Source organism: Empidonax traillii, unplaced genomic scaffold, assembly GCF_003031625.1.
Source record: "Empidonax traillii isolate 1590-97213 ecotype Southwest subspecies unplaced genomic scaffold, ASM303162v1 scaffold229:size1690559, whole genome shotgun sequence".
Lineage (NCBI taxonomy): Eukaryota > Metazoa > Chordata > Aves > Passeriformes > Tyrannidae > Empidonax > Empidonax traillii.
The window spans coordinates 1,057,169-1,083,481 of record NW_020955422.1 but is presented as its reverse complement, the minus strand read 5'-3'; the positions used below and the strand labels follow the sequence as shown (position 1 = coordinate 1,083,481).

General features: G+C 36.3%; 1 protein-coding gene across 10 annotated transcripts in view; it reads left to right on the top strand.

The window, feature by feature from the left end:
* The window catches only part of REPS1 (RALBP1 associated Eps domain containing 1), a 60,264-nt gene extending 42,047 nt beyond the window's left edge, over positions 1-18,217 (top strand). For 4 of the 10 annotated variants that reach the window (XM_027888046.1, XM_027888045.1, XM_027888038.1 and 1 more), the window contains exons 10-20: positions 165-245; positions 3,171-3,258; positions 4,082-4,183; positions 6,524-6,596; positions 8,793-8,911; positions 9,649-9,713; positions 10,751-10,936; positions 12,146-12,241; positions 12,785-12,933; positions 13,595-13,700; positions 14,790-18,217. In XM_027888046.1, the coding sequence (XP_027743847.1) occupies positions 165-245; positions 3,171-3,258; positions 4,082-4,183; positions 6,524-6,596; positions 8,793-8,911; positions 9,649-9,713; positions 10,751-10,936; positions 12,146-12,241; positions 12,785-12,933; positions 13,595-13,700; positions 14,790-14,858 (1,134 nt within the window). In that variant the 3' untranslated portion in view covers positions 14,859-18,217. The remainder of the gene's footprint in view (positions 1-164; positions 246-3,170; positions 3,259-4,081; positions 4,184-6,523; positions 6,597-8,792; positions 8,912-9,648; positions 9,714-10,750; positions 10,937-12,145; positions 12,242-12,784; positions 12,934-13,594; positions 13,701-14,789) is intronic. The other 6 variants (XM_027888039.1, XM_027888044.1, XM_027888047.1 and 3 more) reach the window with 4 other exon arrangements.
* The last annotated feature ends 8,096 nt before the right edge of the window (positions 18,218-26,313 follow it).

Sequence of the window (26,313 nt, the reverse complement as noted above, 5' to 3'; positions counted from 1 at the left end):
ATAGAAATACTTAATATTTATTAGTGTGATTTCCAAGTCGAGTACTGTCCAGTGCAAATATAGTACTTTCCAGTACAACCTCTGAACTACTATGCTAAATCTCCTCAGTGATCTTTTACTCCCATCTTCCTTATCATGCTGACTTCTCTCCTCTGTCTGTTCAGCAGTGGGAGACATTTAGCGAACGCTCTTCAAGCTCACAAACTCTGACCCAATTTGATTCTAACATTGCACCAGCTGATCCTGTAAGTCAATCACTTAGCTTGCTTGTTTGAAATTAATTTTATTAACACTGAATTTCCATTCATTGTATTTATCTGTTATGCATGATTCCATGGACTGCTTTTTGGGGAATGGTGGCAGGTTTCTTAACTTTTTTTCCTTATTTTAGGAATATAAATTTTCTAGTTACTGCTCATGTTTAATCTCTGATTGCAAAGAATGCTTTTTTCCCTCTTGATTTTGCCGTAATACAACACTGCTGTCAAAACCTATCGTACTCAAAGCATTTAAACATAATGTGTTTTTGAAAAGATTTTTAAGTCAATCCAAGGGCCACTCCCAATGATAAACCAATCCTGGTTTAGATTTTGTCTTCAGTGTTGTTTTGGTTTTTTCAAGTTGCAGAGCCTGATTTGCACAAACTCTTAGGAGTTGACAGTATCAACTTCACTGAAAAAAAAATACTGGACTTTAATGTGTGCGGTATTTCATATTCCAAATGTTTTCACCAAGTTGCATATTAACAAGGCTTTTAGTATTTCTACAGCTAAACCTGTGGTGTTCTAATGCTTTACTCAATGAGGAGTACTCTGAAGGATTATGTAGTTAAATATCTTGCCAAGTTTTGGAGCCAGAAATACACTACAGTGTTTCAAGTTCTGCCGGTTTTAAGCTTCACAGCATGTGACATTAAAGCAGTTTTGAAAAGCATTAGAAATGCTGTTTTTAGCTGCTGCTTTCATCCTGTTTTTCTTACAGACTTAATTACCACTGAGTGTCCATTTTAATTTAATTAATTACAGGGTTGGTATCCATTTGATTCTGTAACAAAATATAATAGGTGTACATAATACACATTTAACTGTGTATTTAACTTTTAGTATTAAACATGTCACTTCTGAAAAGATATATATAAATATACATATATTTTAAATACATCACAACTCCAGTCTCAGAGTTAACACTGATATTTATGCAGAAATAGCATTTCCAGATGCCAGAATTCAAACTGTGCTGTTCCCCATGCTCAGAATTACCCGATATACATTCAAAATAAATGTAAATGTCCTAGTTAGTGAAAACCAACCCTTATTCATCTGAGATAGTTTTAGTTTTAAATGTGCTGTATTTTTATGTTTTAATAAAGTAAACATGATGTAAATCAGTTTGTAGTTGTTTCTTACTATGTATAATGGCTTGACAGTGAAGAACTATCACTGTCTTGTTTCCACAATAAGTTAGTCATTTATTTTTACACATAATTAGCAAGTGACAGAAATCTGAAGTTTGAATTTTTTCTCATATGTTGATAATCTGAAAAGTAGAACAGTGATGATATATGGAAAAATCTTATATAGCCATGTGCATGTATACATGTACACTACGATATAGTTGTGTGTGTGTATATAAACAGAAATTCACTAGAAATACAAAAAATATACTGGACAATCACATTCTTGAGTCATTCTCTTGAAATGCTTATAGTTTTGGAAAAAACAGTGAGCATCTTTGATACTTCCTAAGGTAAAAAAGGCTTTGGGGAAAGAGTCTTTGTTTTCCATATTTAAAATAAGAACAAATGACAAATTTTGAGTAGCAGTGGGCAGGCTTCTTGTTTTAGCAGTCTCAACAGTGATGCATAGGACTGATTTATTGAGCAACTCCTGCTTTTCCAGGGGAGAGAAAATCAGATTTCTTGAGCATTTGTTAATAACTGTCAAAAGAGTAAATTCATAGAGCAGTTCTTACCTCTTTTTGTTGGAAAAGTAGCTGCTTTGGAGGTAAAAGATAAGTGGAAGGAGTAAAACAGTACATTCATTCCTTAGCATGGGAGCATAATTGGCCTTTTGTAAGTGAAAGTTGGTAACGTTTAATTGTTTTATGTAAAATTAGATTAATAATGTGAATTAATTCATTATTTAAAAATCCATTTAACTATTCAAGACATGATTTTTGTACTAGCTGCACATTAGATTACAGCAGGGGTCTGAAGTAGCTCCAGCAACAGTGATCTTTTCATGATAATCCCATTATGGGGGTGGGGGGAAAGCAGTATATTTTAAAGTGCTAACTGTTCCTAAAAACCTTGTGCGACAATTGTGTTTGAGCTGTGACTAGAAAGAGGTTTTAATAGTTTATATTTGCAACAAGAGTACTGAAAGTCGTTGAAACAGTTTCAGAAATTATTAGTGTAAATGTGTTATGCCTGAAGTTGATTTGCTTGAGTAGTCAGAACAGAAGACATTTCTGATACAAAGGTAGTGTTGAATTTTCTTGTTATTTCTAGAATAGAATATAATCTGGGGGTAGTTTTGTTCTGTCACCCATTCGTATATTCTAAATAAAAAAACTCAAACAGCTATGTCCATGTATTTAGATTGCTTCTATAGGAGCAAGTGTAAGAGTTGAGGTTTTTTTTTAAGCTATCTGTACTCTTTCTCCAAACGAAATTGAAAGGGCTGCCTATAAAGTACTTTCAGTGGAGCCCCTTGTCTGAACTACAAAGAGAATGTTTAAGTGTGAACTCAGTGCCTATCTAGATGTATATTCCATAGTGTTTACTATACTGAAGCTAAGATTTTGCTGTTTTAAGGATTCCAGAAATAAATTACTCCAAAGTACCTATTTCATAGAGCATTACTCATAGTATGTAAAGAGGCCATAACTTTCTGAGGCATCATAAGTAAAGCTGAGGAGTCAGGTTTTAAATTGTAATTGGGTTTTTTTTGAAGATATGCTCAGGGTAACAGATGTCTGATATGCCAGAGTTCAGGTCCTGTTTACAGCGCAGTTATCTATAGAAACATTCTAGTACCCTTGAAAAGTAGTGGTTACCCCTTATAAATCATGAAAGAGACTACAAATTTTAGAGCTTTGGTTTTGTGGGTATTTTCAATTCCCTGGAACTGTGTAAATAAACTAAATTTATGATGTTTTGTCCTCCACAGGACACTGCAATTGTGCACCCAGTTCCCATAAGAATGACTCCAAGCAAAATCCACATGCAGGAAATGGAGCTTAAAAGAACTGGAAGTGGTAAGGTATTTTCTCCTGCTAATTAGAGAAGTTTTATACAATTAGAGTTGGCTTTATTTCCTTGAACATACTGACTTTTTTTCTGAAGTTGTAGCTACCATAATTAATGAAGTGCTCTGAGTTAAGAATTGGAATGCTGTTCAGATAAGTGCAGAGTTTGATTTGGTTATTTGATACAGTGAAGATTTCACCATCTACAGGATATTATTGCTTGGAGGTGGTTCGGGAGCATCGTGATATTGATTCAATTTGGGCCTCCAGGACAATGTCGAGGTTTCCTCGACACTAAAGGAGACAGTGAAGATGGAGATCGTAGCCTGCACTGATAAAGCTTGTTCTACTGTGGTCAGAAATACTGAGTTTATTCTTTTGAAACCTGACAGCATTTAGGAGTATTGGCAGGCCTTTTTTTTTTAATACTCTGGTTAATAATAAGCAAAGTGGTTTGATAAATTTTCTTGAGGGATAGTGGAGTCTTCATTGGCAGTTGTACGCCCATATTTCCTAAAGTCATGGAACTCGTGCTGAGGTCTCATGCACGAGAACTGCATGTGCAGTATCTTCAACATATGAGAGCAAACAAGTATGAAAAACACATTTACTCAAAATTTCCTTGGCCTTGTGAATTGGTGAAGATTCACAGCTCTCAATGCTGGGAAATAGTAATAACAGTTACAATGTAAAACTTCAGAGTTAAAATACACCGGTTTTGGTCTTGAGTGCAGCACTTCGATAAGGGCAGAAAACTAATGTAAAGCTTTGGCATCAGAAGTAAAGGCTTGTTTGAATACATTTATTTATTTAGATTTGTTTTTCCATCTAGATCACGCTAACCCTACTAGCCCACTACTTGTGAAACCGTCAGATCTCCCAGAAGAAAATAAAATTAGTTCATCTGTGAAATTTGCTTCTGGAAATACAGTTAGTAAGTATCAAAGTGCTTTCTGGTCTCATGTCACAGAACATAGACCTTCAGTGAATGAAAACTTGCTAGACAGCAGCAGCAGCTCTAAAATTATCCTAAAAAATTATCCTAAAAATAGAAGCATTTCTGATATGAAGTGTATGTTAGAGTAAATAGGAAAGTTTTACTGATGGTAGGAAACAACTGGAGTTGGTTTCCTACCATTTGTGTTCAAGAATGTTGATTTTTGTCAGCTCCTTTCCATCTTCCTGTGGTTTTTTTTAATCTTAGGATGAGAAATATAAGGTATAGAAAGTGGAATTGACTAAGTAGCATTTGATTCTGCTTCCTCAGAACCGTGGAACAACATGTTTTCTGAAGAGCCAAGATGTGTTGACTACAAAATTTCCAGGCAATTCTTCTATGGATTAGCTACTAAGAAAATGCAATAGAATTCTTGAGTTTGTTTTTAGGTACAGCTTTACAGCTGTTTATTTGCTTCTAATAGCCTTTTTAATTTTCAGTATTTCCTGTTTCCAAAACCTGTTGCATGAGTAGTGCTCTTGTCTAGGTTGACAGAAGTCTAAGATCCTGTGTAGCTTGAATGAATCTCTGAAGACTTTCTGAGACTTTTGTTTTCTTCAAGCTGGAAACTTTTCTCCAGTAAAAATAAGTTTGAAGAACTCTTTACATCAAGTCCTTTGCATTACTAAGACCACAAGTATTTTGGTTGGTGTGCTGGTTTCAACTGGGGCAGAGTTCATGTCCTTCACGGTGGCTGGTGCAGGGCTGTGTTTTGAATTTGTGCTCAACTAAGGGTTGATAATCTAGAGATGTTTTTGTTATTGCTGAGCAATAACAGAGTGGCTCACACAGAGCCAAGGCCTTTTCTGCTTTTCATACTGCCATACTGGCAAGGAAGTCAGGAGTGCATGGGATACAGGAGGAATTTAGAAAGTACCTTTTTGCAATGTGTTTTGCTTTCCTCATAAACTGTTTGTGGCACTATTCATTCTGACCAATGTGTTGACTGTGTCTTGAGTTGTACTTTTCAAGCAGAGTTCAGTTTTTGCTAGGTAGTTTTCTGATGCAAAAGAAAGAATGAGCCAACATGGTCTTTTAGTGGGGAACTACTACTACATGCAGGATCTAAGTTCAGAGCCATTCTGTACTCCCTTTTCCTTACTCAAGCATAGCTTAATCATTGATAAAGGGCTTGTAACTGTAATTGTACCAAGTATTCTTCCCTAGAGGAAGAACAAAGTGAAATAAACCAAACCGCATTGCAGTGTAACATGTATCCACTCTGTAGTTTTAAGGCAGAAAAATACAAAAAAAGTAACAGGTAAGAATGTGCCTTGCTGATCATGAGTGTCATCTCTGCAGGATTTTCATCCCTGAGGCCTGGTTAATGTGTCTTAACACTTTTGAAAACTTTGGTGTCCTAGGAGGTTAAAGTAATCCTTTGAGACTAGATAATTCAGAAAAAAAATCTTGATGTTTTTGAGTAGAATTTTCCTCTTCACTGATAAGAAATTAACTGAGTCTCATTGCTCCAGTGACTTTCCACCTTAAATTTTGCTTTACCTGGTGCTTTAGAATAATCCCTTGTGATAAATTATCCTGAAATATTATTTTCTGTCTACATTTGTTCCACACAAATCTTGTGATTTTCATGAGACTCTTCATTTCTGGCGAAAAAATCAGAAGCTTTGCAGAGCTTCTAAGGGTGAGGGTGTACTTGCAGAAACTATCTATGTGATGCTATAATAGCACCTTTCATTTTTGTAGGTTACCTTAGCTGAAAGTTTTTAAAAAGATTTAGTCCGAAACAAAGCTGACTACTAACCTTGAAGTACAGAAGTTACAGTAGTAGCAAAGACACTGAGTTAATCTGGGTTTTGTACCTGTCTTTTCCTTTTTTTGATTTCCAAGGTTGATGACAGTCCTTCAGCATTTCTAAAATCAGACGTGTCCTACTCTTAGCTTTTTTTCTTGAATGTCCCTTACTCTTGTTCACCAGATTGTTGAAGTGATGGAATGTCGAGTCTAAAAAATTATTGTTTTTGAAACTTACATTTTGTATTTTAAATACAACATTTTTTGTCATTTTTATTCTTCAGTACATGCCCATAATAACAAACACCTGATAGTATTAAGTCAGTGGAGTTGGTTTGTATTGGATCCTTCAATTTTTCAGACTCGATTTTGAATCCTGACCAGATACCTTACAGGGAAGCAATAGAAGGACATAAAGACTTTAACAATGCAAATTGGATATTTGGAATTATTTGTTACTTCTATCTCTCGGGGCATGCTAGTGATGCAAATCAAATATTAAACTATACTTTCTTTTCCCAGCAGATGGTTACAGCAGTTCGGACTCTTATACTTCAGATCCGGAGCAAATTGGAAATGCTGTAACACGGCAACGGTCAGTAGAGTAACAACTGAAAAAAAAGGAGGTGAAAGGTGTTTAAAGAAGCCTGTTCCAGGCTTCTGGTTATTTGACAATTAGCTTGTAAAATGATGGCAAAATAGATTCCTAACTTTAACACTCAGCAGTCTGGAGACAGTCTGTTTTCTAATGCATTAACAATGTATGTTGCTTCTGTTAATGTAAAGTGAAAATTAAAGAAAAAAAAAGTTGTCTAAAAAGGAGATTGGCCAATCAAATGAAGCTCCACATTGTCAGAAATTTTAAAGACTTTCTCCTTAAATACATGGGAATGTAAGCAGAGGAGATCACACTATTACTTGAAACCAATTTTTTGTATTTTAAAAATATATTAGACATTATTGGAGGAAAACCTTGTGACACTGTAGTGTAAAAAAAGAGTAAAACACAAATTAGGAATGCCATGGAAGTAACTCAATTTTTTTTAATAATGGGCTTGTAAAATAAGGGGCAGTCATAGGTCCAGTGTAATTTAAGGAATTGGAGGAAGCTATGAAAGCACATAACCGAACAACTACACCATTTGACATAAGAGAATGTGCTGTACTAGCTGGTGCTAATTCTTCCCATTAAATCTGCCTGAATAGGATTAAAAACCAGCTACGCCATTAACCATCTTACAATCAGTTTCAGAGGTAAGTTTCAAAACAAAAATAATTAGGGTGATGACTTCAATAGCCAAGAAGGATTTGCAATTGCCACTCAGTACAGCAGCTTGAAAAATTGTTTCTTCTATTGTTACCTAATGGCAAATTTGATTCTCTTCCTTGTTCTGTGTGTTTTTGCACTATCAGTGTGATGGTTTCAACATGCTCTTTTCATCTCTGATTTTGGATTGGGTCATCTTGCTGAACTCGTGTAGATGAGTGAAGTTTTCTGATGATTTGCCGTGTTATGGCACAGGTAGCTTCTGTCCAGACCTGGCAGTTCTGGCAGTATCCACCCAGGAAATTTTTTATCTCACTCTTTTACTTCTTTCCACTGGTACCTCATCTACCAATTGCAACTTTTTATAGAGATGATATTGTCCTTGATCCAACAAGGCTATGTCAGATAATGATACTTCAGGAGTATCCTTAAACCACTTTCTTCCGTTTTTAGTTCTACTTGTGCCTTTTACACTAGACTAGCTAGAGGTACTACCCAAGGAGTCAATGTAATTAAATTAGAATTTCGTCAGCTGGAGAGTTAGACCATGCTACAGAAGCATTGTCATAGAGTATATTAAGAAAATAAACTTTTCTGTTAGGATAACTCAGTTTTCTGTCTGGACTTACACATTTGAGAATTCCAGCTTTTGTTTGAAACTTGGATACCTTTACCTCTCCTAGTTTTATATCCTTAGGTTATAGAAGAATGTTACTGAAATCAGTCATAGAAAATATTTTATCACGAGTTGAATAAAAGAGTAGCTGTATTTATGTCAGTGTTTCAGTAAATCTGTCCTGCTCAAACTGGACTGGTTATGAAGCTTCTGCAAACTGTTTTTAAGTGGAAGCTGTACAAAAATTCTCTATATAATTAATCCCACTTAACTGGCACAGTACAGTAGTACAGTACTTCATCCTTCTTTCTGCATGTGTTCTCTATGAGCTTACAACAGGTATCCACTAGATGGTGATCCTATCTAAGAATGAGTTAAAATTTCTGAAGATTCTGCCAATTATATAGACTTGGAAAAACTCAGGCAGGGGATTCAATTGCTATCTCATACACTGAGCTTGATATATGTGGAGGCAGGTCCAACAGAAACTTAATATTCTTTTGTAATGATGTTGAACTTACCCCTTTAAAACCTAAACAGGATGTTGACTACATCTTAGAAATTGTAGTGACTACCATCTGGATGGAATTACCATATTTAGCACTCTCTGTTCCTGAACTATCATTGTTTGAGGTGTGTGTCAAGCTGTTGGTTTCCCAAAGATAAATTACTTTTGGTAATATAAGAGTAATTTGGATAAGGGAGGTTTAAGTAAATGGAAACAGCAAAACAATTGTTAAATCGAAGCAGAAGTTTAAAACTGATTTGATAATCTTCAAAATCAATGGCAATCACGGTTTTTTACCTCTATCAAACTTCATTTTTTAATTGCATGCTTTGAAGAACTTTTGAATTTGAGTGCTGTTGTAGCTGCCTAAAATCACTACAGAAGCTTATGTGTTTTGCAGATCACATTCAGGAACCTCTCCAGATAACACTGCACCACCTCCACCTCCTCCAAGGCCTCATGCTTCTCATTCTCGATCGTCATCTTTAGATATGAACAGATCCTTTTCAGTTACCCCAGGTACATATTCTGTGTTCCTAGTGTGTATCAGTTTTCAGCACATGGATTCCTGAAGCAGAAAGCGTTTTTTCCTCTGAAGAGGGGTTTAGGGTGTGGTTTTTAAAACCCTGTTTATGAATAAAAAAAGCTGAAAATGTTGTCTCTCTTATTGTTTGCATTAAAATTTATACTGCATTTTACTTAAACAGCTAATTTAAAAATAATTCTGAATTCTGGCATTGTAGTCCTTTGGATGAATGTGGCAAGAAAGTCAGGAAATAACATTTTGGTCGTGCACCAAATGCAACAAATTGCATCTGCCAGTAAATTTTCAAGGGGAGTTCTTTTGGTATCAGATGTATTTGAGATGGGTATTAAGTATTTGACTTCAGGAGAAATGATTAAATGTTGCTTCTGCTTAAGGGGTTTTATTGGACTTCTGTTTTGTCAGTACTTTTGAATTCAGGATCACAAAGTATGAGAAAATGTTAAGAGCCTATAATGAGGATAGGGAAAAAAAAAAGGACTAAGATACTAAGACCAGAAAAGTATGACCATGTCTGGACTTTGAGCTGAAACAAAGGACATGATCCATGTTCAGATTATTCCAGTTTAAAAGGAGGTGACATTACAGTTATGGGCCTCAATATGACAGGTAGGCAAAATGCCGCATATCTTCATGTTGACAATTAAGAAAATTTGAGAGCACTCTAATGTTGCAGAGTAACAGTCTTGGCCAAATGTGTTCTCTTTTACAGGACAGCAACAGGCTGGAGTTGTTGCCTATCCCCCTGCAGTGCCTCCAAGACCACAGCCTTCACAGGTGATTTCACTTTTTAGAAATCATATTCTGACTCAGTGCATTATTTTTATCTAACTGAATTTTAATTTACCTCTGAAATCAGCATCATTGCTTGATAAATTTTTGAAACCACCAGGATGTGAATGATGGCAAAACCTAGACTATAGATGAGTATTAGCCTTTCCTCACTAAAAAATGCTTCTGACAGAACCACAGATAGGGATTAAAGTTAATATTGAAGAGGAATGAGTGGCTCTGGAGCTCTGAATTGTAGGAAAGAGGGAAAAGTTATCCTTTCACATTTCTTCTCCTATCCCTGTATAGCACATAGGCCATAACAGAGACTGCAAGAGCAGCTTTTCAAAGTTTTGCAAAACAAGGGTTTGTCTTACATTTGTCTAGCACAGAGTATAGTTTTATGTAACATGCCTGCTCCCAAAAGGAGTGATCCCACTTATTCCTTTTTCATAGACTTGGTGATCTTAGCAATCTTGATCTGAGTGATTTCAGTTAGTGATTTGGTTGAAAACAAATCCTGAAAAAGTTGTTTTTTCTTTTATCTCAACCACATAAATCCTTCAACCGCTGTGCAGATCTGACATGGGACAGTTAAAATTGCTTTTCAGGTTTTTTTTCACTTGTTAGAATCTGAGTTACCAACAATTGAAGTCAGTCAGTCCTTCAGAAATTATATGCAAGGATTTCAAAACTTATCTGCAAAGGAGGAGAGTACAATGACAGACATATTTCATACAGTGTGATCACATGAGCATGTTTGCCTATGGAACTAGACTCAAAATCTGTATCAAGCCCACCTGGCTCTGTCACAGCAGAAACATCTACTGTTCAATGAGCGTAGCTAGTGCTACAGTGCATCCGTGTTTGGTCTTATTCCCTAGTTAGTAGCATATCTGAACTTCTTTTTCTCATAAATATTTCCGTGTGTATGTCTTGGATGAGGTGCACTTTGTCCTACTGACAGGACATAAATTTTTGTCCACTGAAAAGGAAAATAATCTTTAATGCTTTCTCTGTATATCTTTGTTATTTTATTGCAGGGTGCAGGTCCTCATGTGCATCGTCCAGTAGATGCTGAAGGCCTAATAGCTCATACCAGTACCTCACCTCAACAAATACCAGAACAGCCAAATTTTGCAGACTTCAGCCAGTTTGAGGCATTTGCTGTTTCAGGTGTAAACAAAGAAGAAGAAGATGAAATTGAAACACACTCAGAAGTCTTGCAGGTGAGAAGAAATTAAGGTCTTGTCAATTGTTTGAATACTACCAACAGTTATGAAACTTTGTTATAACCTACTTCTGCTGTTTTCTGTCAGGGGTTTGTTGTTTGTTGGTTTTTTTTGTTTTATGTTTTTATGTTGCCCCAATTCATTGCTAGAAAGCAGTTGCATTGCACACTGCTGCACTTACTTGGTAACTGCCAAACACCTAAGCAAAAGAAATTCTTTTTATCTCAGTTCTTGATTGTAATACAGAAGATTTTGTACTTATTAGCATATATATGTGCACAATCATAATTGCATTGGTTCATTTAAGACTTAGCACAGGCAAAACCTTTCTTCTGCTCATTCTTGCCAGCCTTCAAAATGACTTACTACATGTCTTAATAGTGGAGATGACTGTCAAGTGTTGTCAACATTGCTAAAATTTCATTAATTTGCTTCTGTTCAAAGCCACTGGACAAAAAGCTAAACTGAATAGAACTCTGGCATCCTTTTATAGTAGATGGTTAGAGATGTTTACAAAACCTTGTTTCCTAGCACAGACATAGGACTTAAAAGTTTGAAAGCCTCAGGATTTATTCCTATTAATGTCATAATAGCCAACTGCTATTACAGGAATTACTTCATGTTTTCCTTTCATAATTTGTAGCTTTCATCCAGATTGTAAGTTCTTTGGGGCATTTCTGCATCCTCAGTTGCAGAAGTCCCTGTGTTGCTTTAAGGTTCTTCCAGCTGTCAGCAGCACGTTCTTGATTCCCTTGTTTGGGAAGGTCAATGACATAGAACCATTTGAGCGTTCTGCATGTACCTCATTGCAAAACCAGCTACATTAGCTTAAGCTGCCCCTGAAAACTGCTTAATTTAATCTTGCTGATTGTTTTGCATTGAGGTGGATGGGGAGCAGTCACATTGTGTTCCATTGGAGGGATTAACCTTTGGCAGTAACAAATAGAATAATGGTGGTACTGTAACAGCAGAAACAGCTGTAGCAGCTTGTCATCAGGCCACAGCCTCTTTTGTACTGTACAGGGCCTCATAACATTGGACTTGTGCTTCTAAAGAAGAACTGAACTGGAATTTTTGGGTGTTAATTGTATCCATGTATCGGGAAACACAGCATACTTGTATGTATTCTAATTGTTGCAAACAAAATATTTGTTAAGAAGTAGGTTTTTTTAGGCAACATTCTAAATACAGTTTATATCCCTTTAGGTTGAGAAGCCCTCTGATTCTGCGGGTTCTCTTAGAGTTGCCAAAGCAGATGGAAGAGTTGAAGACAAAGCACCAGCTAATGTCCCCACTAGTGTGGTATGCAAAGTACACTTTTAAGGAGATTGCAGTTGTCTGATGTATATGAAATTATATGGCTGTTTTGATTTGCAACAGCAGTTTTATACGATTCCACTTGAACCCAGTTTTCTTAGGTCCGATACATGCTTGAAATAGGCAAATGTATGGTGAATTTTTGCAGCAGCAGCAGCAGATGATTAGCTTTATTCTTGAGACAGCAGAAAATTAATATATTTGTAAGTGGTCAAATTTTTGAAACAGATCAAAACGTTTAGGGCAGAAGTTGATTAACAGTATCTTTTGTTTGGTTGTGGACACATAATTACTGGGGGTAAAGTGTGCTCTGAATTGTGTATATGCAGTACTCAGTTGTACCATGGTGTTTCTGCTTGCACAGTTCTTTGTTAGTGTGTAGCAGCTTACTGCCCTTTCACCAGGGGGGGAGAATTTACTACTTCAGATATTTTTCAGACCACGTGAGAATGCAGCTAATGTACATCAGAAAATATCTGATGGGAAATATAGTTTGAGAGAATTAATAGGCTGTGTTTTGCTCTGCAGGGTAAAGGCACTACTCCACTTGCTCCACCACCGAAGCCTATTCGTAGAAGATTAAAATCAGAAGATGAGCTAAGACCTGAAGCTGAGGAACATACACAGAAAACAGGTGTCATAGCTGCTGTTCTTGCTTCACAGCCATCTATTCCTAGGTAACCCAAGAAGTGTATAAATACATCTGTTACTGGAAAGTTTACATTTAAACAGCATACACGCTTTCTGTTCCAGGAATTGCAAACAATTTCTGTGTGCTTAATGTAAATTAATCAAACAATTTAAAAAGTTTTTGGTTTTTAAACAAGATCATCACAAAGCTTCTAGTAGTGGGAGACCATTTAGAGATCTTGAATTTTGGAGTGTGAACTCTTTAACTTCTGCAAGTATGTTGTAATTAAGTGGTGGAAGTATTAATATGGAGTGTTTAATTCTAAATGGTTGTTATGAACAGTCCAAAATGTGCAGTCTGTGTGTCTTAGCATGAAAGTAGTCTTATTACATTAGTCACTTTGAGGTAAATGAATGTAGTACGGTGTGTTGGGACTTCAAAAAATCCATTATGACAAGTTTTTATAATTCGCTGTTTGCTCTTTGATTGAAACCAACTATGTGTGCATATGTGAAACACATATATCTGTGTTTCCATGCAAACAAACATGATTAATCAAGCCAGGCAGAAGATGGAACATTTAAAAACGTAACAAGTAAAACAACTTGAAAAAGGGGATTCCACTCATTTAAAGAAGGGTGACTATAAATAAGATATTCAGTTAAGTGGCAAAATGACTTACTAAAATACTTCTAATATATTCTCAGATCAGTGGGGAAAGACAAGAAGGCAATTCAGGCATCAATCAGACGTAACAAAGAAACCAACACTGTTTTGGCCAGATTGAATAGTGAACTACAGCAGCAACTAAAGGTAATTCCTTCATCTTTGTCTGTTTAAGAGAAGAGCCTCAGAGAGCAAGATGTTAGTGATGGACAGTAACAGGCACCTCTGCAAACCAATGATATACAGAATAGAGGATATTGATGTGAAATATTTAGCTCTTTTTGTAGGTCATCGAGTATACCTAATTGTGACAAGCTTTGTGAAATTACAAAGGATGCTTTTGCTACTACAAAGCACATTTTTCAGTGCACTGATTTGCTTTCAGCTGTGCTAAAATTTTGCTTCAAATTATTAATACTGAGTTATCTCTTGTGGTCATCACATCCTTGAAAAGCAGTACTGAGACAAGCACCCAAAGGGGTTTATGTTCTTCTCAAGGAAAAAGTAAACCGTAAACTCTTTAAATAATTATAAATGTTTTTAAACAAATACCGTAATCTGGAATACAAAACTTGCAGCTCAGTAATTAGTACAGTGATAGTCGTCTGTTTATCTAGGTCAGCTGTCATTATTTTGGAGCTATCTGTAGGTACCATCTTAATGTCCTTCTCTTGCCATCTTTCTTACCTTAAGATATCTAATTTTAACTATCAAGGTAATTTTAAAAAGTCTTGAATATAAACACGAATTAATAAGATACTGTCTAGAATGGAAGTTAGGCCATTTTAAATACTGGTTTACCAAGCCTGAATTTCAGTTGTTACTGCTTCAGAGTCAAGGTGTATAATTTCACATAAGAGGAAAAGCTCAGGGGGGAAAAAAAATTGTGAGTTTCCTATCCACTGACTCAGATGAGAGCTTACCCCTTTAACATTTTAGATGTCATTTGAAAATATTAGAGTTGGGTTTGCATCTGATTACAGCTGTGTGGGTTTGGGTGATTTGAGAGAAAGGAAAAAGTTCTAAATGGCATCACATTGGAGCAAAGTATTGATTTTTAATGATAAGTAATTACTAGCTAGCCAATCTTCCATTCAGATTGTGGGAGGAGTTACCAGATTCTAGAAAATACGTTAGTTCTCAAAACTGAAGCTGATATTTACCAGTTTTAAATTCGTGAGGAAATTTCTAATACTCCATTTTCTGGACAGTCAGTAGAAAATCTTTCTTTTGTAGGATGTTCTTGAAGAGAGAATCTCCCTGGAAGTTCAACTGGAACAACTTCGACCCTTCTCTCACCTCTAAGCCTACTGCCGTTAACTGTGAATTTACTAATTTTGAAAGGGGTATTGGTTTCAAGGCCTATTTAAATATCCATGCATCTAGCTCAGTGCGCTCTATTCTACATTAAATGTTGTGATTCTGTTTTGTCAGTTTGTCCACTTTTGTATTTAAGTATTTTAATTTCAGTACAGAGAGAAAAAAAAACTTTTTCCTTGAATGTGACACTGCCTCTCACATCACTTTCTGTGGGCATCTGTGATCTTTGTTGGACTTGAGTTTGCAGAGTTTGTCGCCAAAATTTCCAACTGGAATTTTTTAGTGATTTCTTTTTTCCTGCTGAAACATCTTTGCAGAAGAGGGTAGCTAATCAGTTGTCTTTAAGCACATAAACTCTTCTTTCACTATGGCATTTATTTTATTGTGCCGGGAAAGAGACAAATTAGTGATCTGTCATCAGCCAGTGTTACTTCCCTTCACAATTGGAAAATTGTTTGCAATTCTAGAAAGCCTGCCTCTTTGCAATTCACCAACTTACTCAGGTTGGGAGAGTTCTTGCAGGCTGTTTGCCATATCAACTGGATTGGATTTTGTGATTTTCACTGCATACATTATAGAGTATGTAACCACAGATTGCCAGGTGTTCACGTTTCATCCATTCATGGTCCTGATCCAGCCGCATGCATATAAACATTTATGGCACAATTGGTAGTCTGTCAAACAGATCACTTTCAGTTCTCCCTTTTGTGAAAAGAGTTGGGTGTAGATCCCAAACATTAATTACACTTTACCTAAGCACCACCTGTAATTGCATGTCTCACACGTTACCTTTTAATAACAGATCACGTCCACGAGTGTTCACTATAACAAATTGTATTGTCAAGTAATGTGTCAATACCTCTATAAACTTCTAATTCCCAGAAAAAAAAAAATAAAACCAGAAATGAACAGTTTGCTTCTTAGGAATTCTGGGGTACATTCTGTCATCTTGTTTTCAGGCCTTATTTCTCTGCCATATAGACAGGCTTCACTATTAACAGAGTTCCTTGAGTGTATCCTGCTATTCAGGTTGATGTACTGTATTAGGATTTGTTGTATATTGTACGATACACACCTTTTGATCTCATATGTAAATTTGCATTAATTGCTGACTAACAGCAGATATTCTATTTAATGGCTTCTTCTGGCTGTGGGATCATAGATGTTTAACTGCATGGATGTATCTCTGCAGAATCAGAACTAGCAATTGTGTGATTTTTACACCAATAAAACAGCACAATATTTTAATTTTGTTGATTCATCTTTACCTGGGAATTGAAACTCATTCAAATAAGGGGGAGGGTCTTATTACAGGTCTTCAGGGGATTTTTTGTAATTTTGTGTCATGTGCAAGAAGTGGTTGATCATAATCCCTTGACCATTTTCTTCCCTCATTTTTGACCTCTGTTGGTCAGAAGTGATCAAATTACCTTGGTAATCTGTGGCTATACTCCTTTTGTATCCTTCTATAAGCAAATTTAATACAAATGTAATTTAAAAAAAGTAAATGCTAATACTGACTTGGGTCAAAGAAATTTACAGTTCTTTAGACTTCACTTCTGGTTTGATTTTCTTGAGAGTACCTTTAAAAATTAAAGATAAATGATCTCCTGTTAGCAGTCCTTAACCTCACTGTCTCACTTCTATGTTTAAATGAAATTCTCTTGACATCTGCTTCCCTTCCAAAAGGATTGTTCAAGTCAGATTTTTCCACTGGTTATGGCTGTTACAGTGAAAACCAAATATTTCTCTTTTTCTCTTCCACAGAAAAGTGGATACACACACTCTTCTGTGTATCCATCATACACAGACTGGATAATTGTGAATTTTTACTACTATAACTAATCCAACTTTTTTTTCAAATGTCATGGAAGTGTTGCAGATGGCTTATGTATATAATTCAAAGCAAAATTCCCTGGTATGAAAGAATGTCATGGTTGCATGAAAGTTGGTACTTTCTATTTGCTTGTAAAGGGATTAAGAAATTATGGCTAAATGGGCACGAGGGTGACATATAAAATACATATAAAGTTGACTTTAAAAAACTATATAAATAGGGAAATGTGAAAAAAAAAACAACAAAACAAGTAAATAAACCCCCTAAAACTAAACTAAAGTTTAAAAGTTGATGGACCAATCACTTCTATTTCAACTGACAAGGAGCAGGAACAGAGTGGGAAAAGCTTTTTCCCCATTTTAAGGAGTGGGAGAAGTGAGTCACTGCAGTTAAAGAATGTTGACCTTTTGAACCAACTATATCTTGTCCATAGTTTATTTTAAAGTTTAAAATACATTTTTAAAATAACACTATTTTCATATTAATATTTAAGTATTAAGCATATGTTTGTAGCAACAGGATTCTTAAATCAGAATTTAACATTTTAAACTTAAATGTAAAAAGCCTTTTACATTCAAATGTTACATGTACACATGAATTTCTCTAACATTCATATCTTTGTAGTAGAATGACAAGTTAGTGTCTCAAGTGAAGAACTTAGGCAATCTGAACATTTTTGTGTCTTGCCAACAAGTCTATTTTTAAGAATTTTGGTTGATTACTTTTAATACATCATTCTGTACATTTTAAACCAGTTTTTCATGATCAGAAGAGCTTCTAACTGAAAAACAACTTATGTCTTAAGAACATCACTGCCAATGATGTTCAGAAGTTACCTCACTTAGTAATGTAACCCAGTTTTGATTTGTTATAAAATTATCTTCCTGTCTTCTCCTTTTGTTTGATCTTGATCCAGCTACTTGATGCATTCTTTTTTATGAACTTAGATTGTAAGCTCTTTGGGGCAAGGAATTATGTACAGTACAAGAGAAGTGCTCTCTCTCTTGCAAGCATAAATGTAGACTACTAAATAGTGTGGAGTGTGATTTATGTACCCAGCTGGGATGGATGGACAGCAGCATGCATTTCTGAAAGACTTGCAAAATGTTTTTCTTTGGACTTCGTGACTGGAGGAGTGTGTCTTTTCTCATTTGATTTGAGTTTCCTTTGTTTCTCTTAATAATGTGCCTCTTCGTTCCATCTGCTTTGGAGATGCTTTTTTCTCCATTTGTTGCCTCTCTTTGGACTGCAGAGAATATTTCCAAAATGCAAAGGTAAAAAGCTGAAAAGCCACTTTGTTTTGAGCAGTATTTTAAGTCTATCCAATGTAAGCTAGTACTTTCTTTTTTTTCTTTTTGTACTTCACATGCACCTCATTCTACTTGCAATTGTATAGTATATGAACTAGAAGAACTCATATTACTGAAAATGTCTTATGTGGGATAAACAGAGTTGAGGTTATAAAAACTTAAAACTAAAGAAAATAAATTTGCAGCTTTGTTTCTTGTGCGATGTCTCTGTCCCTTATGGATGGGGTGTGCTGTGTTTCCCCTGTGTTTAGGGCAGAGTTGTAAATTACTCTTTTGTTTTCAGCTGTGTATACAGTTTGTCTCTCGGTGTCACTTGATGGGTGACCTAGTCTTAATCACTTTTTCCTAAAACAGTAAAAAATAATAAATCACTGTCTCCTGATTCCTGACTCATTCTAGTCTTAGTTTCTAGTAGAATGCAGCTTCATGAAATCATAATGTGACGCAAAATCATAATACTTCCAAGTGAGTGATAACAATGCCATTCTTATCCTGTGTCGAAGATTTAAAAAATAACGTGTGTATTTTAAACATATTTGCATGCTTATGTTACTTAAATACTTTACAAATCAGTCTATGTGCAGTTGAGTTCATTTATACCTCCCAGAGTTCCATTTTTGGAGACATAAAATTTAATTTCATAAGCAGAAGTGCAGCTTGTCTTACCAAGCATACTGATGTAGTAATTTTTAATGCAGCTCTCTAAAAGAAAACGCATGAAAACCAAGGACTTTGTTACCTAATAACAAATAAAAAATTGAATCTTGTGTTCTCTTAATAGTCTTTGAAAACAATGAAGTAGGGGTTATAATGGAAAAATTATGATAATGTCTGTATACTGGTAGCCAAATGAGACTATACAGGGTTGTCCAAATAATTAGTTCACAAGCAAAATATAAACTTCACATGAGTACTGGAATTAATTGCTTGTGTTTTGGGAGTGAGTATAATTTCCTTTCAGTAATATTACTTTGAATTGGCAAAATGGCCTTAAAGGTGCAATTTCTGCTTTAAAGGTAGATTTTATGTTATTTTTACCTAAAGTGTATATTTATTGTACACCAAGTGTACCTGGTTGTACATTATCAGTGTGTTCCAAAGAGATTTTACAGTACTTTTTTCCAGCTTACTGGTATATGGGTATTAAATGTCTTGCATGTAAGTTATTGTCCAAAACAGCCTTTGTTAAGTTATAATACTAAAAAATTCAGAGTAGTGACTCTATGACATACAAAGTTTGTGATCCTACAGCTTAGATTCAATGTTTTAAGAAGACTGTCAGTACTATTTATCACACTTTGACAGCATACTGGAGAACAGAAAGCTAGATGAATTCTTTCATCTCTGGTGGAATATGTTTTTGACACTTTCACTCTTAGAGATGTAAAGAATGCATCTAATCTGGAAGCAGCTGAAATTAGTCATTTAAGGCCTAGGAAGTTAACAAAAGATCATAAAGAGTAAAAGCAATTTAAACTGACATTCAGTGGTATATTGATGAAAACCCAAATTTTGGCTATACTGTTGCAAATTTCTGTCACATCTGTGACTGGAGTAGTAGTTTCTCAGTCTGCAGAGGAGCTGACAAAGATCAGAGGTACCTCCTACTCCACAATGCGTGTGAACTCTTAGGTATATCCCACAAAGCAGCAATGGTGGCTTTTGCTTTCTGTCATCCAACTTCAGTGGTCTGACTGTATTTCTGTCTTCGGCTCAAGACTACATTTGAGCTGACAGAATGGCCTGTGAGGTGGAACATGTTCATTGTAAGAAACCGCACTCTGAATCAGGAATGTCTTCTGCAAGGACCTCATGGTCTTGGTATTCATTCAAAAGGCAAGTAAGAATGACTAGCATCTGAAAGAACTGTTGCATATTGAGCAAATAAATTGATTGCATATTGAAAATCAATTATTTTCCTGACATTTAGTTGGGGGAGCAGGGAGCGGAGTAAGCATTACAACAGTTGCTGTGAACACTTGCCTAAGGGCTTCTGAAGGTCTAGTATACATGACTGGCTATGTCAGACATACCAAAAAAGGTAGGTGTATAGGAGGTAGCTTCAGCAATATATATGATTTGTCTGCAGAAGGCAAAGCAAAGTCTTTGGCAACCCATATGGTGGGTTTCATTAAACTGCTGTGAAATTCAGTAGATGCTGTTGTGCCTTATTTTGCTTATCTTGAACTGATACAAGGCTTGAGCTCAGTCTAAGTATGGAAATACAGTCTATTTCAAGAAAAAGATGATGAAAAGAATTTATAGGAAGTTGTCATTCAATGCACACTATCAGAAAATGCAGAAGTGACGTGCCTCAAGCTTGAACTTGTTTTTTCTGTTATGTATCCTGCCTTTGGAAGGATAGTGCTTCAGTTTACAACAAACGCTTCTCCTAGAGCTTCAATCCATTGACTTCCACTGCCCTAGTGAAGGAACTTGGTCACCTGCTTTCTGATCAGAAGGAACTAAGAGATCATAGAAGAATCAAGGTGTTCCTTTCTCGTAGAAGGGTACCTAAAAGGAATGTATTCCCTAGTTTGCTCTGCACTTTGTCTTTGGGCATAAAGTAGTATTGAAGCAAGAAAATTCCTGTGGAGAAGCAGAATTAATTCACATGTCACTTTTTCAAAATTAGAAGGCTGGTAATTTTGATTTGGATTCCATGGTCTCACCAAGTTGCTTCTATAGGTGGATTCACTAACCAAAAAACATGCTAAAGTTGAGAATGTCTTAATTCACAAAACTGGTACTTTTGACATGAAAAGTTCTTTCTTCCTGTAGCCTTTTTGCAACATTACAGTTGAAGTTTTTTTAACTTTTGAAGTTTTAAAACTTCCTCTTTGCAAGTATCTGTTCATGTAGAATAGTAGAAAAAAAAATTTTTTTCACTTGTGAAGAAGAGTTTTACCTGTTAAGTGGGGTTGCATTTTAACTGTCACTGGTCAAGGCTGTCCTGATCTGAAATAATACAAAGTGAGTACTGTCTAAAACAGAAAGTAGAGTTCAACATTGATTCCAAGCTAGGATTTTGGATTTAAAATTTTTATAAAGATGGCATTAGGATGTATTATTTTACCTACTATTTTGTATTTCTGTCCTCACACTTTAAACCAACAGGAAGGACAGGAGCAAAGTGTTGGCAAATAAGAGTGAATGCTGGATCCAAAGGAAGCTTGCAACTGTGTGTAGTGGTGTCGGTAAGATGTGGTGGTGTTGCCCAGCTCATGTTGGGCAAACACTATGTGTTTAAGTCTGAATACCTATTTAGCTAGTCTGTTTAAACTAAGAAAGAACAGGGTTGAAATTTGCAATTTTTATGTTTCATCCACATGTTTGTATGACAAAGCTGGTAACTTATAAATGAACTTACTGGATAAGGCTTTTGGTAAATTACGTGTATTTCTGTGTAGAAAGTAAGAAAAAGGCATTTTCTCAGGGTGCATATTCTTTCCTGTAAAAACAATGAAGGCTGAAGTAGCTCTGCCAAGGTTGCATATTGAACCAGCTGAATTGCCAGCTGAAAACTAAAAGAAATGCTTACTTTTTCTTGTAGTTTCTGAGAGGTTTATTTTACAGTAAATTAGATTGAAAATCCTGACACAGAAATGAAGCAATATTTATTTGTTGCAGTTGTAGTCTGAATGGTTTTAACCTGGAATACTGGATTTTTATTTTAACGCACACCTATTTCCTTGCACAGGTGCATTGCAATTTTTAGGGTTCCATATAACTGTTTCTTGTATTGGCACATGCTTAACTGTTAGACTGTGTTTGTTCAAGTATTTTATAATTTTCAGTCTTTCCAGCAATTTGGCCTTTGGCTTGATGCTGCAATATCACATTGATCAGTGTGGCCAGTTATTTGCAAAGTACTCTTTCATTCACTATGGTCACAGCCTTCCAGCTTGTGGAGAAGCCTTAGTTTGTTCTTAGTTATTTCAAGTTATGGGTTTTGTTGTTTTAATACAATTAACGAGCTGTAAGTTGGAGGTCTCATACTCATCTTGCTATTTCTAAATAGGAGGGGGGAAAGTTGTAGTCTATTACAATGGTTTACTTTTAAAGATTCAAAATTTTTATCTAAAGTCAACCCCTAAAAATATGTATTTTTTTTTAGCTTAAGATAGAGAGATTTACAGCTCTCGAGGAAGGGTACCGCAAGTCTCTTTGTAAAGCTTTATTTCAGCAAAGTTTAGTGCTAATATGGAAATCTGCCCTCTCTTGTCTGATTGCAGAATTGGTCCTTCCTGAGAGGTAAACCCCTTAATTCCTTTGACATACTTCCCTGGTGTTTCCCTGTTGGCTTTTGTTACCAGAAATGTCCCTGGGTAGCCTCTGTAAGACTGGAAGTGTGTTCCAGTGTGGCCAGCGCAGTTCAGAGTCCTTCCCCCATCACATCTAGTTTAAAGCTCTGCCAATGAGCCCCACTAGTTCCGGAGCAAAGGCTCTCCTCCCTCGCTGAGAAAGATCAGTCCTATCTGATGCCAGCATGCTGCATAGGCCATTCCATTGTTAAAAAACCGCAAATTTTGTCTGTGACTCCAGCCATGAAGCAATGTATTAAGAGATGCTTTTTTGAATCCATGACTGTCAATTTAAATCAGATCTGCTGTGGCAGGTTCATGAGCTTCCAAGAACAGTTTTTTCAGGACAGTCTAGAACTTAAAAAGACACTGCCTTGCCTTAAAAACTGAGTCTCCTGATGGTTTTCCTGATATTAAAGACATAGAATTTACAGTGCATCTCCTGCCAGTACTTCTGTGGAGAAGACAACAATCACTGCTGCATCAGAAGGCAAAGACGTGCCAGGTACTTAATTAGGATGAAGAGAGAAGTTCAGCCCCTCCATCAAGGTGTTTTTGCACCAAAAACCAAATCGCATTGAGTCTAGATACTTGCATTTTTGTTGCTGTTTCTTACGTGCAGTACACTCTGTTATTCTTACCAATCATTGCATTCCAAGATTTACTTTATATTTTGTGTTGGATTTACCTTTAAACATCCAGAGCATTGATTTTTAAAATGAGTGATACAATCAGTTTCTCTGATGCTGTATTAAAAAAGGTCTTCAAAAGCAAAGTTGAAAGGGTGACATTTGGAGCAGTACTTTTTTTTTCCTGCAAGCTTTTAACCATTTTAAAGACATTATAAGATTCAGTATAGGAGTAAGTAGTGTGTTCTCAAGAGCAAAGAAGCAAACATGCAACTAATTAAAACATGCTGGCTGATCTGCAGCCCATTTGCATTCACTGTAACAATTGGTGTTCTCTCGTAAGTCCTGAGAGCCAGCTCAGGCCTTGAACTGTGCTTAGATTGTTCTGCTTTCTTGATATAGGTCTAATAAAAATATCTTCTCTCATTTCCAGTGCAGTTGTTACATGGCACCTGCTCTGATGTCTTCCCACTATCAGATGTTTTACGCTACATGCTGGTTGGTAATTCCAGGCAGTCAGTCAAGGATTTGGTATGTGCTCATTCCTGATAACTCTTCTGAGGTTTATAGAGAAAGAAGAGGTCTGTGCTAAAATCCATGTTTTGTGATGACAATAGTGAGATGCTCAGGGCATAGATCGCTGACACTGAATGTAATTGTACCTGAAAAGGATCAAACTTCTTGTACTGCTGGCTAAAACACGTTCTGTGTTAGCAGTCCCCAACAGTTCATGAACTCAGAACTCAGTGCTTGCACTTGGACAGAACTGATTCGTGTTTGTGACATGTGGCATTATCACTCCCCAATCACATGGGACGTGATAAAATGCAGGTGTATTCAGAAGAAACAACTCTGACACATTGCAAGCCTGCTTGCATCTTCCTGTGCTGTGGTATAGCCTTGGACAAATTCGGCTGCCATCAGTAATTTCAAGAAGTGAGCTCTGTGCCCAGCTTCCCTATGATAGATAATTTCCTTTATAGAAGAAAGTACTCTCAGAGCACCTGTGACACCTGCAGTAGTTGGTATCTACAGAAATTATCCACATGAAAACAGAAGGTTTGGTTTCTTGTAAGAAGCTTGAGACCTTATGCGCACAAAGCCATTCCTGCATCTGCTCCTGTCCCAGGGCAAGAGTTGTGTTTTGTTGCCTTTTATGGGAAATGTGACATTTCCTTAATTTTTTTTTTTATGTGTAAGATTAGAGCATAATTCATGCAAAAATTGTGAACCTGTGTTTGAGGAAATAAAAGACAATTCTCTGTCTGCTTTGGGATAGAGAGGAGTGTGGCAGCATTTTTTAAATTTCTACAGTGAATAGAACCAAAAGTAAAAATACATAGTGTTTCAAGAGTTGAAGCATTTGAAAAATGCTAAATATCCTACACTGATGCTGCAGAATCCCTGTATACATTGGGTTAATATAAGGTGTGATACTTTGAATTGCAATGTAACAGTGGTGAACTGGGATCAGTGGGGATACTGAATAGGCATTAACAATCAATAGCCAATATAAAATAGAATGTTGTAGCTCTGAAGTCTCAGTATGTTGTGTGTAGTTTAACATGCCACTGAAGTCCATAGTAAATACTTCCAATTTCTTATTGATTGAATTAAATTTACAGGTCATGATGCAGACTTAAGGAGGCTTTTATTTGTTAACTCTTTTATTTGTTAACTTAATATCAAGACATAACTCAGCATGGGTATGTTAGTGTTTGTGTATGTCTACTACTTTAATAAACATAGGGGGGGAAAATACCAGTCCTTTCCTATTTATGTTGAAAGTTATTTTAAGAGTTCAGTATATTTCCTAAACAAAAATTAGTTCATTGCCACATAAGAGTTCAGTCTCTCAAAGATTTTGATACAGAATTTTCTTGTGTGAATCCAAAAATTAGTAAGCTTACACCATTCATGGATTGCATAAAAGACACAAACTTGTATCCAGGAGAAGGTAAGGGAGTAATAATTTCTTTATTATTTGCAATCAGTGCATTCTTTGTGTCTTGTGATGGCCTGTGGCCTTAAGGTGATCAAAGAAAAAGGGGTGAATTCTTGTATAATTATAAACAGCTGCCTGAGAAAGGTATTTGGTTTAGTCTGTATCTCACATTATACTTATGAGCTCTGTACTTTCATAAACTGCTACAGAAACAAGAGATCAAGACATCCAACATGTCTGTGATTTGAAATGTATTTGAAGTTATAAGGCTAAGCAGAGTTAGATGACAGAGCCCAAAATGGAAAAGAACTGCCTCCATTGTAGAGTACCTTAACTATGAGGTTAAAAGTGTGGTTTGGGACCACGGTGTGTTACAATGCTGCGATACACTGCACTCACTGGCATGAAGATGCTAGTGAGCACATAGCGCTGCTCCTGCATCCAAGTGAGCTCCAAGAATGTCTTTTTGTTCATATAAATGCAGCTCTACCAGGGACTTTTGCCCCCATCACTGACCTTACACCTTTGCACACCTTTAGTGAGGCATGAGGCTAAAAAATGTTCCTTTTTTGCTTCATGTTCAGAAGTCTGCCCAGAAACATGGCCATAGTGCTGCCAGTGAGAAGATACTGTGCAGAGAAGGATAATTGCCCAATTATTGGTTAAAGGGGGAGGGGGATAAACAAACATGAATCTTGGCTTTACTTTGTGAGAAGCTTGTTGCATTCTAGTTCTCTTAAGCTGTGGATTTCACATCACAGGTACGTCCCCAGCTGCAGGTGAGGACTCCGAGGTACTTTTACCAGCCTGCAAAACTCCTAGAGAATCTCAACAGCAATAAATTGTGTAAAGAACAAGAACGTCCTTAGGGGACAAAAACTGGGATCCCTACTGGTTCATTGATCACTGAGATTTGCCTGATAGGTAAGGCAGGGAATAACAATGGTTATAGCAGAATCTGTAGCCAGAGAACCCTGTGTTGTTTCTATCCCTAGCTGCCATGGTGCAAGCTTGACTCTTCATGAGATTCAGACCAGAGCCAGAGAAAACAGAATCCAAAACTACGTCTTGTGGCTGAAGAAGCATCTTCTCCCAAGACGCCGAACAAAAGGCATTTTTTGTTCCCTGGCCACATGTCCACATTGGGCTGATGAAAGCTCCGTGCTCAAGTAGAAGGACAAAGATTTCATTCCTTGTTCAGTAAGCATATACAATATAGAATCTGAATGTATTACCTAAAACCTGAATGTAAAATAAATCTAGAATCGAAGGCATAGTTTGATCGACCAGGATAGAAATTTTGGATCTAAAACCAGCCTGATTTTACACTAATTCAGAATTTTTTCTCTGACTGTGAACAGAAAGATGATACCAATTAATACCAGACTACTTACAACATAAAAATAACTACAATA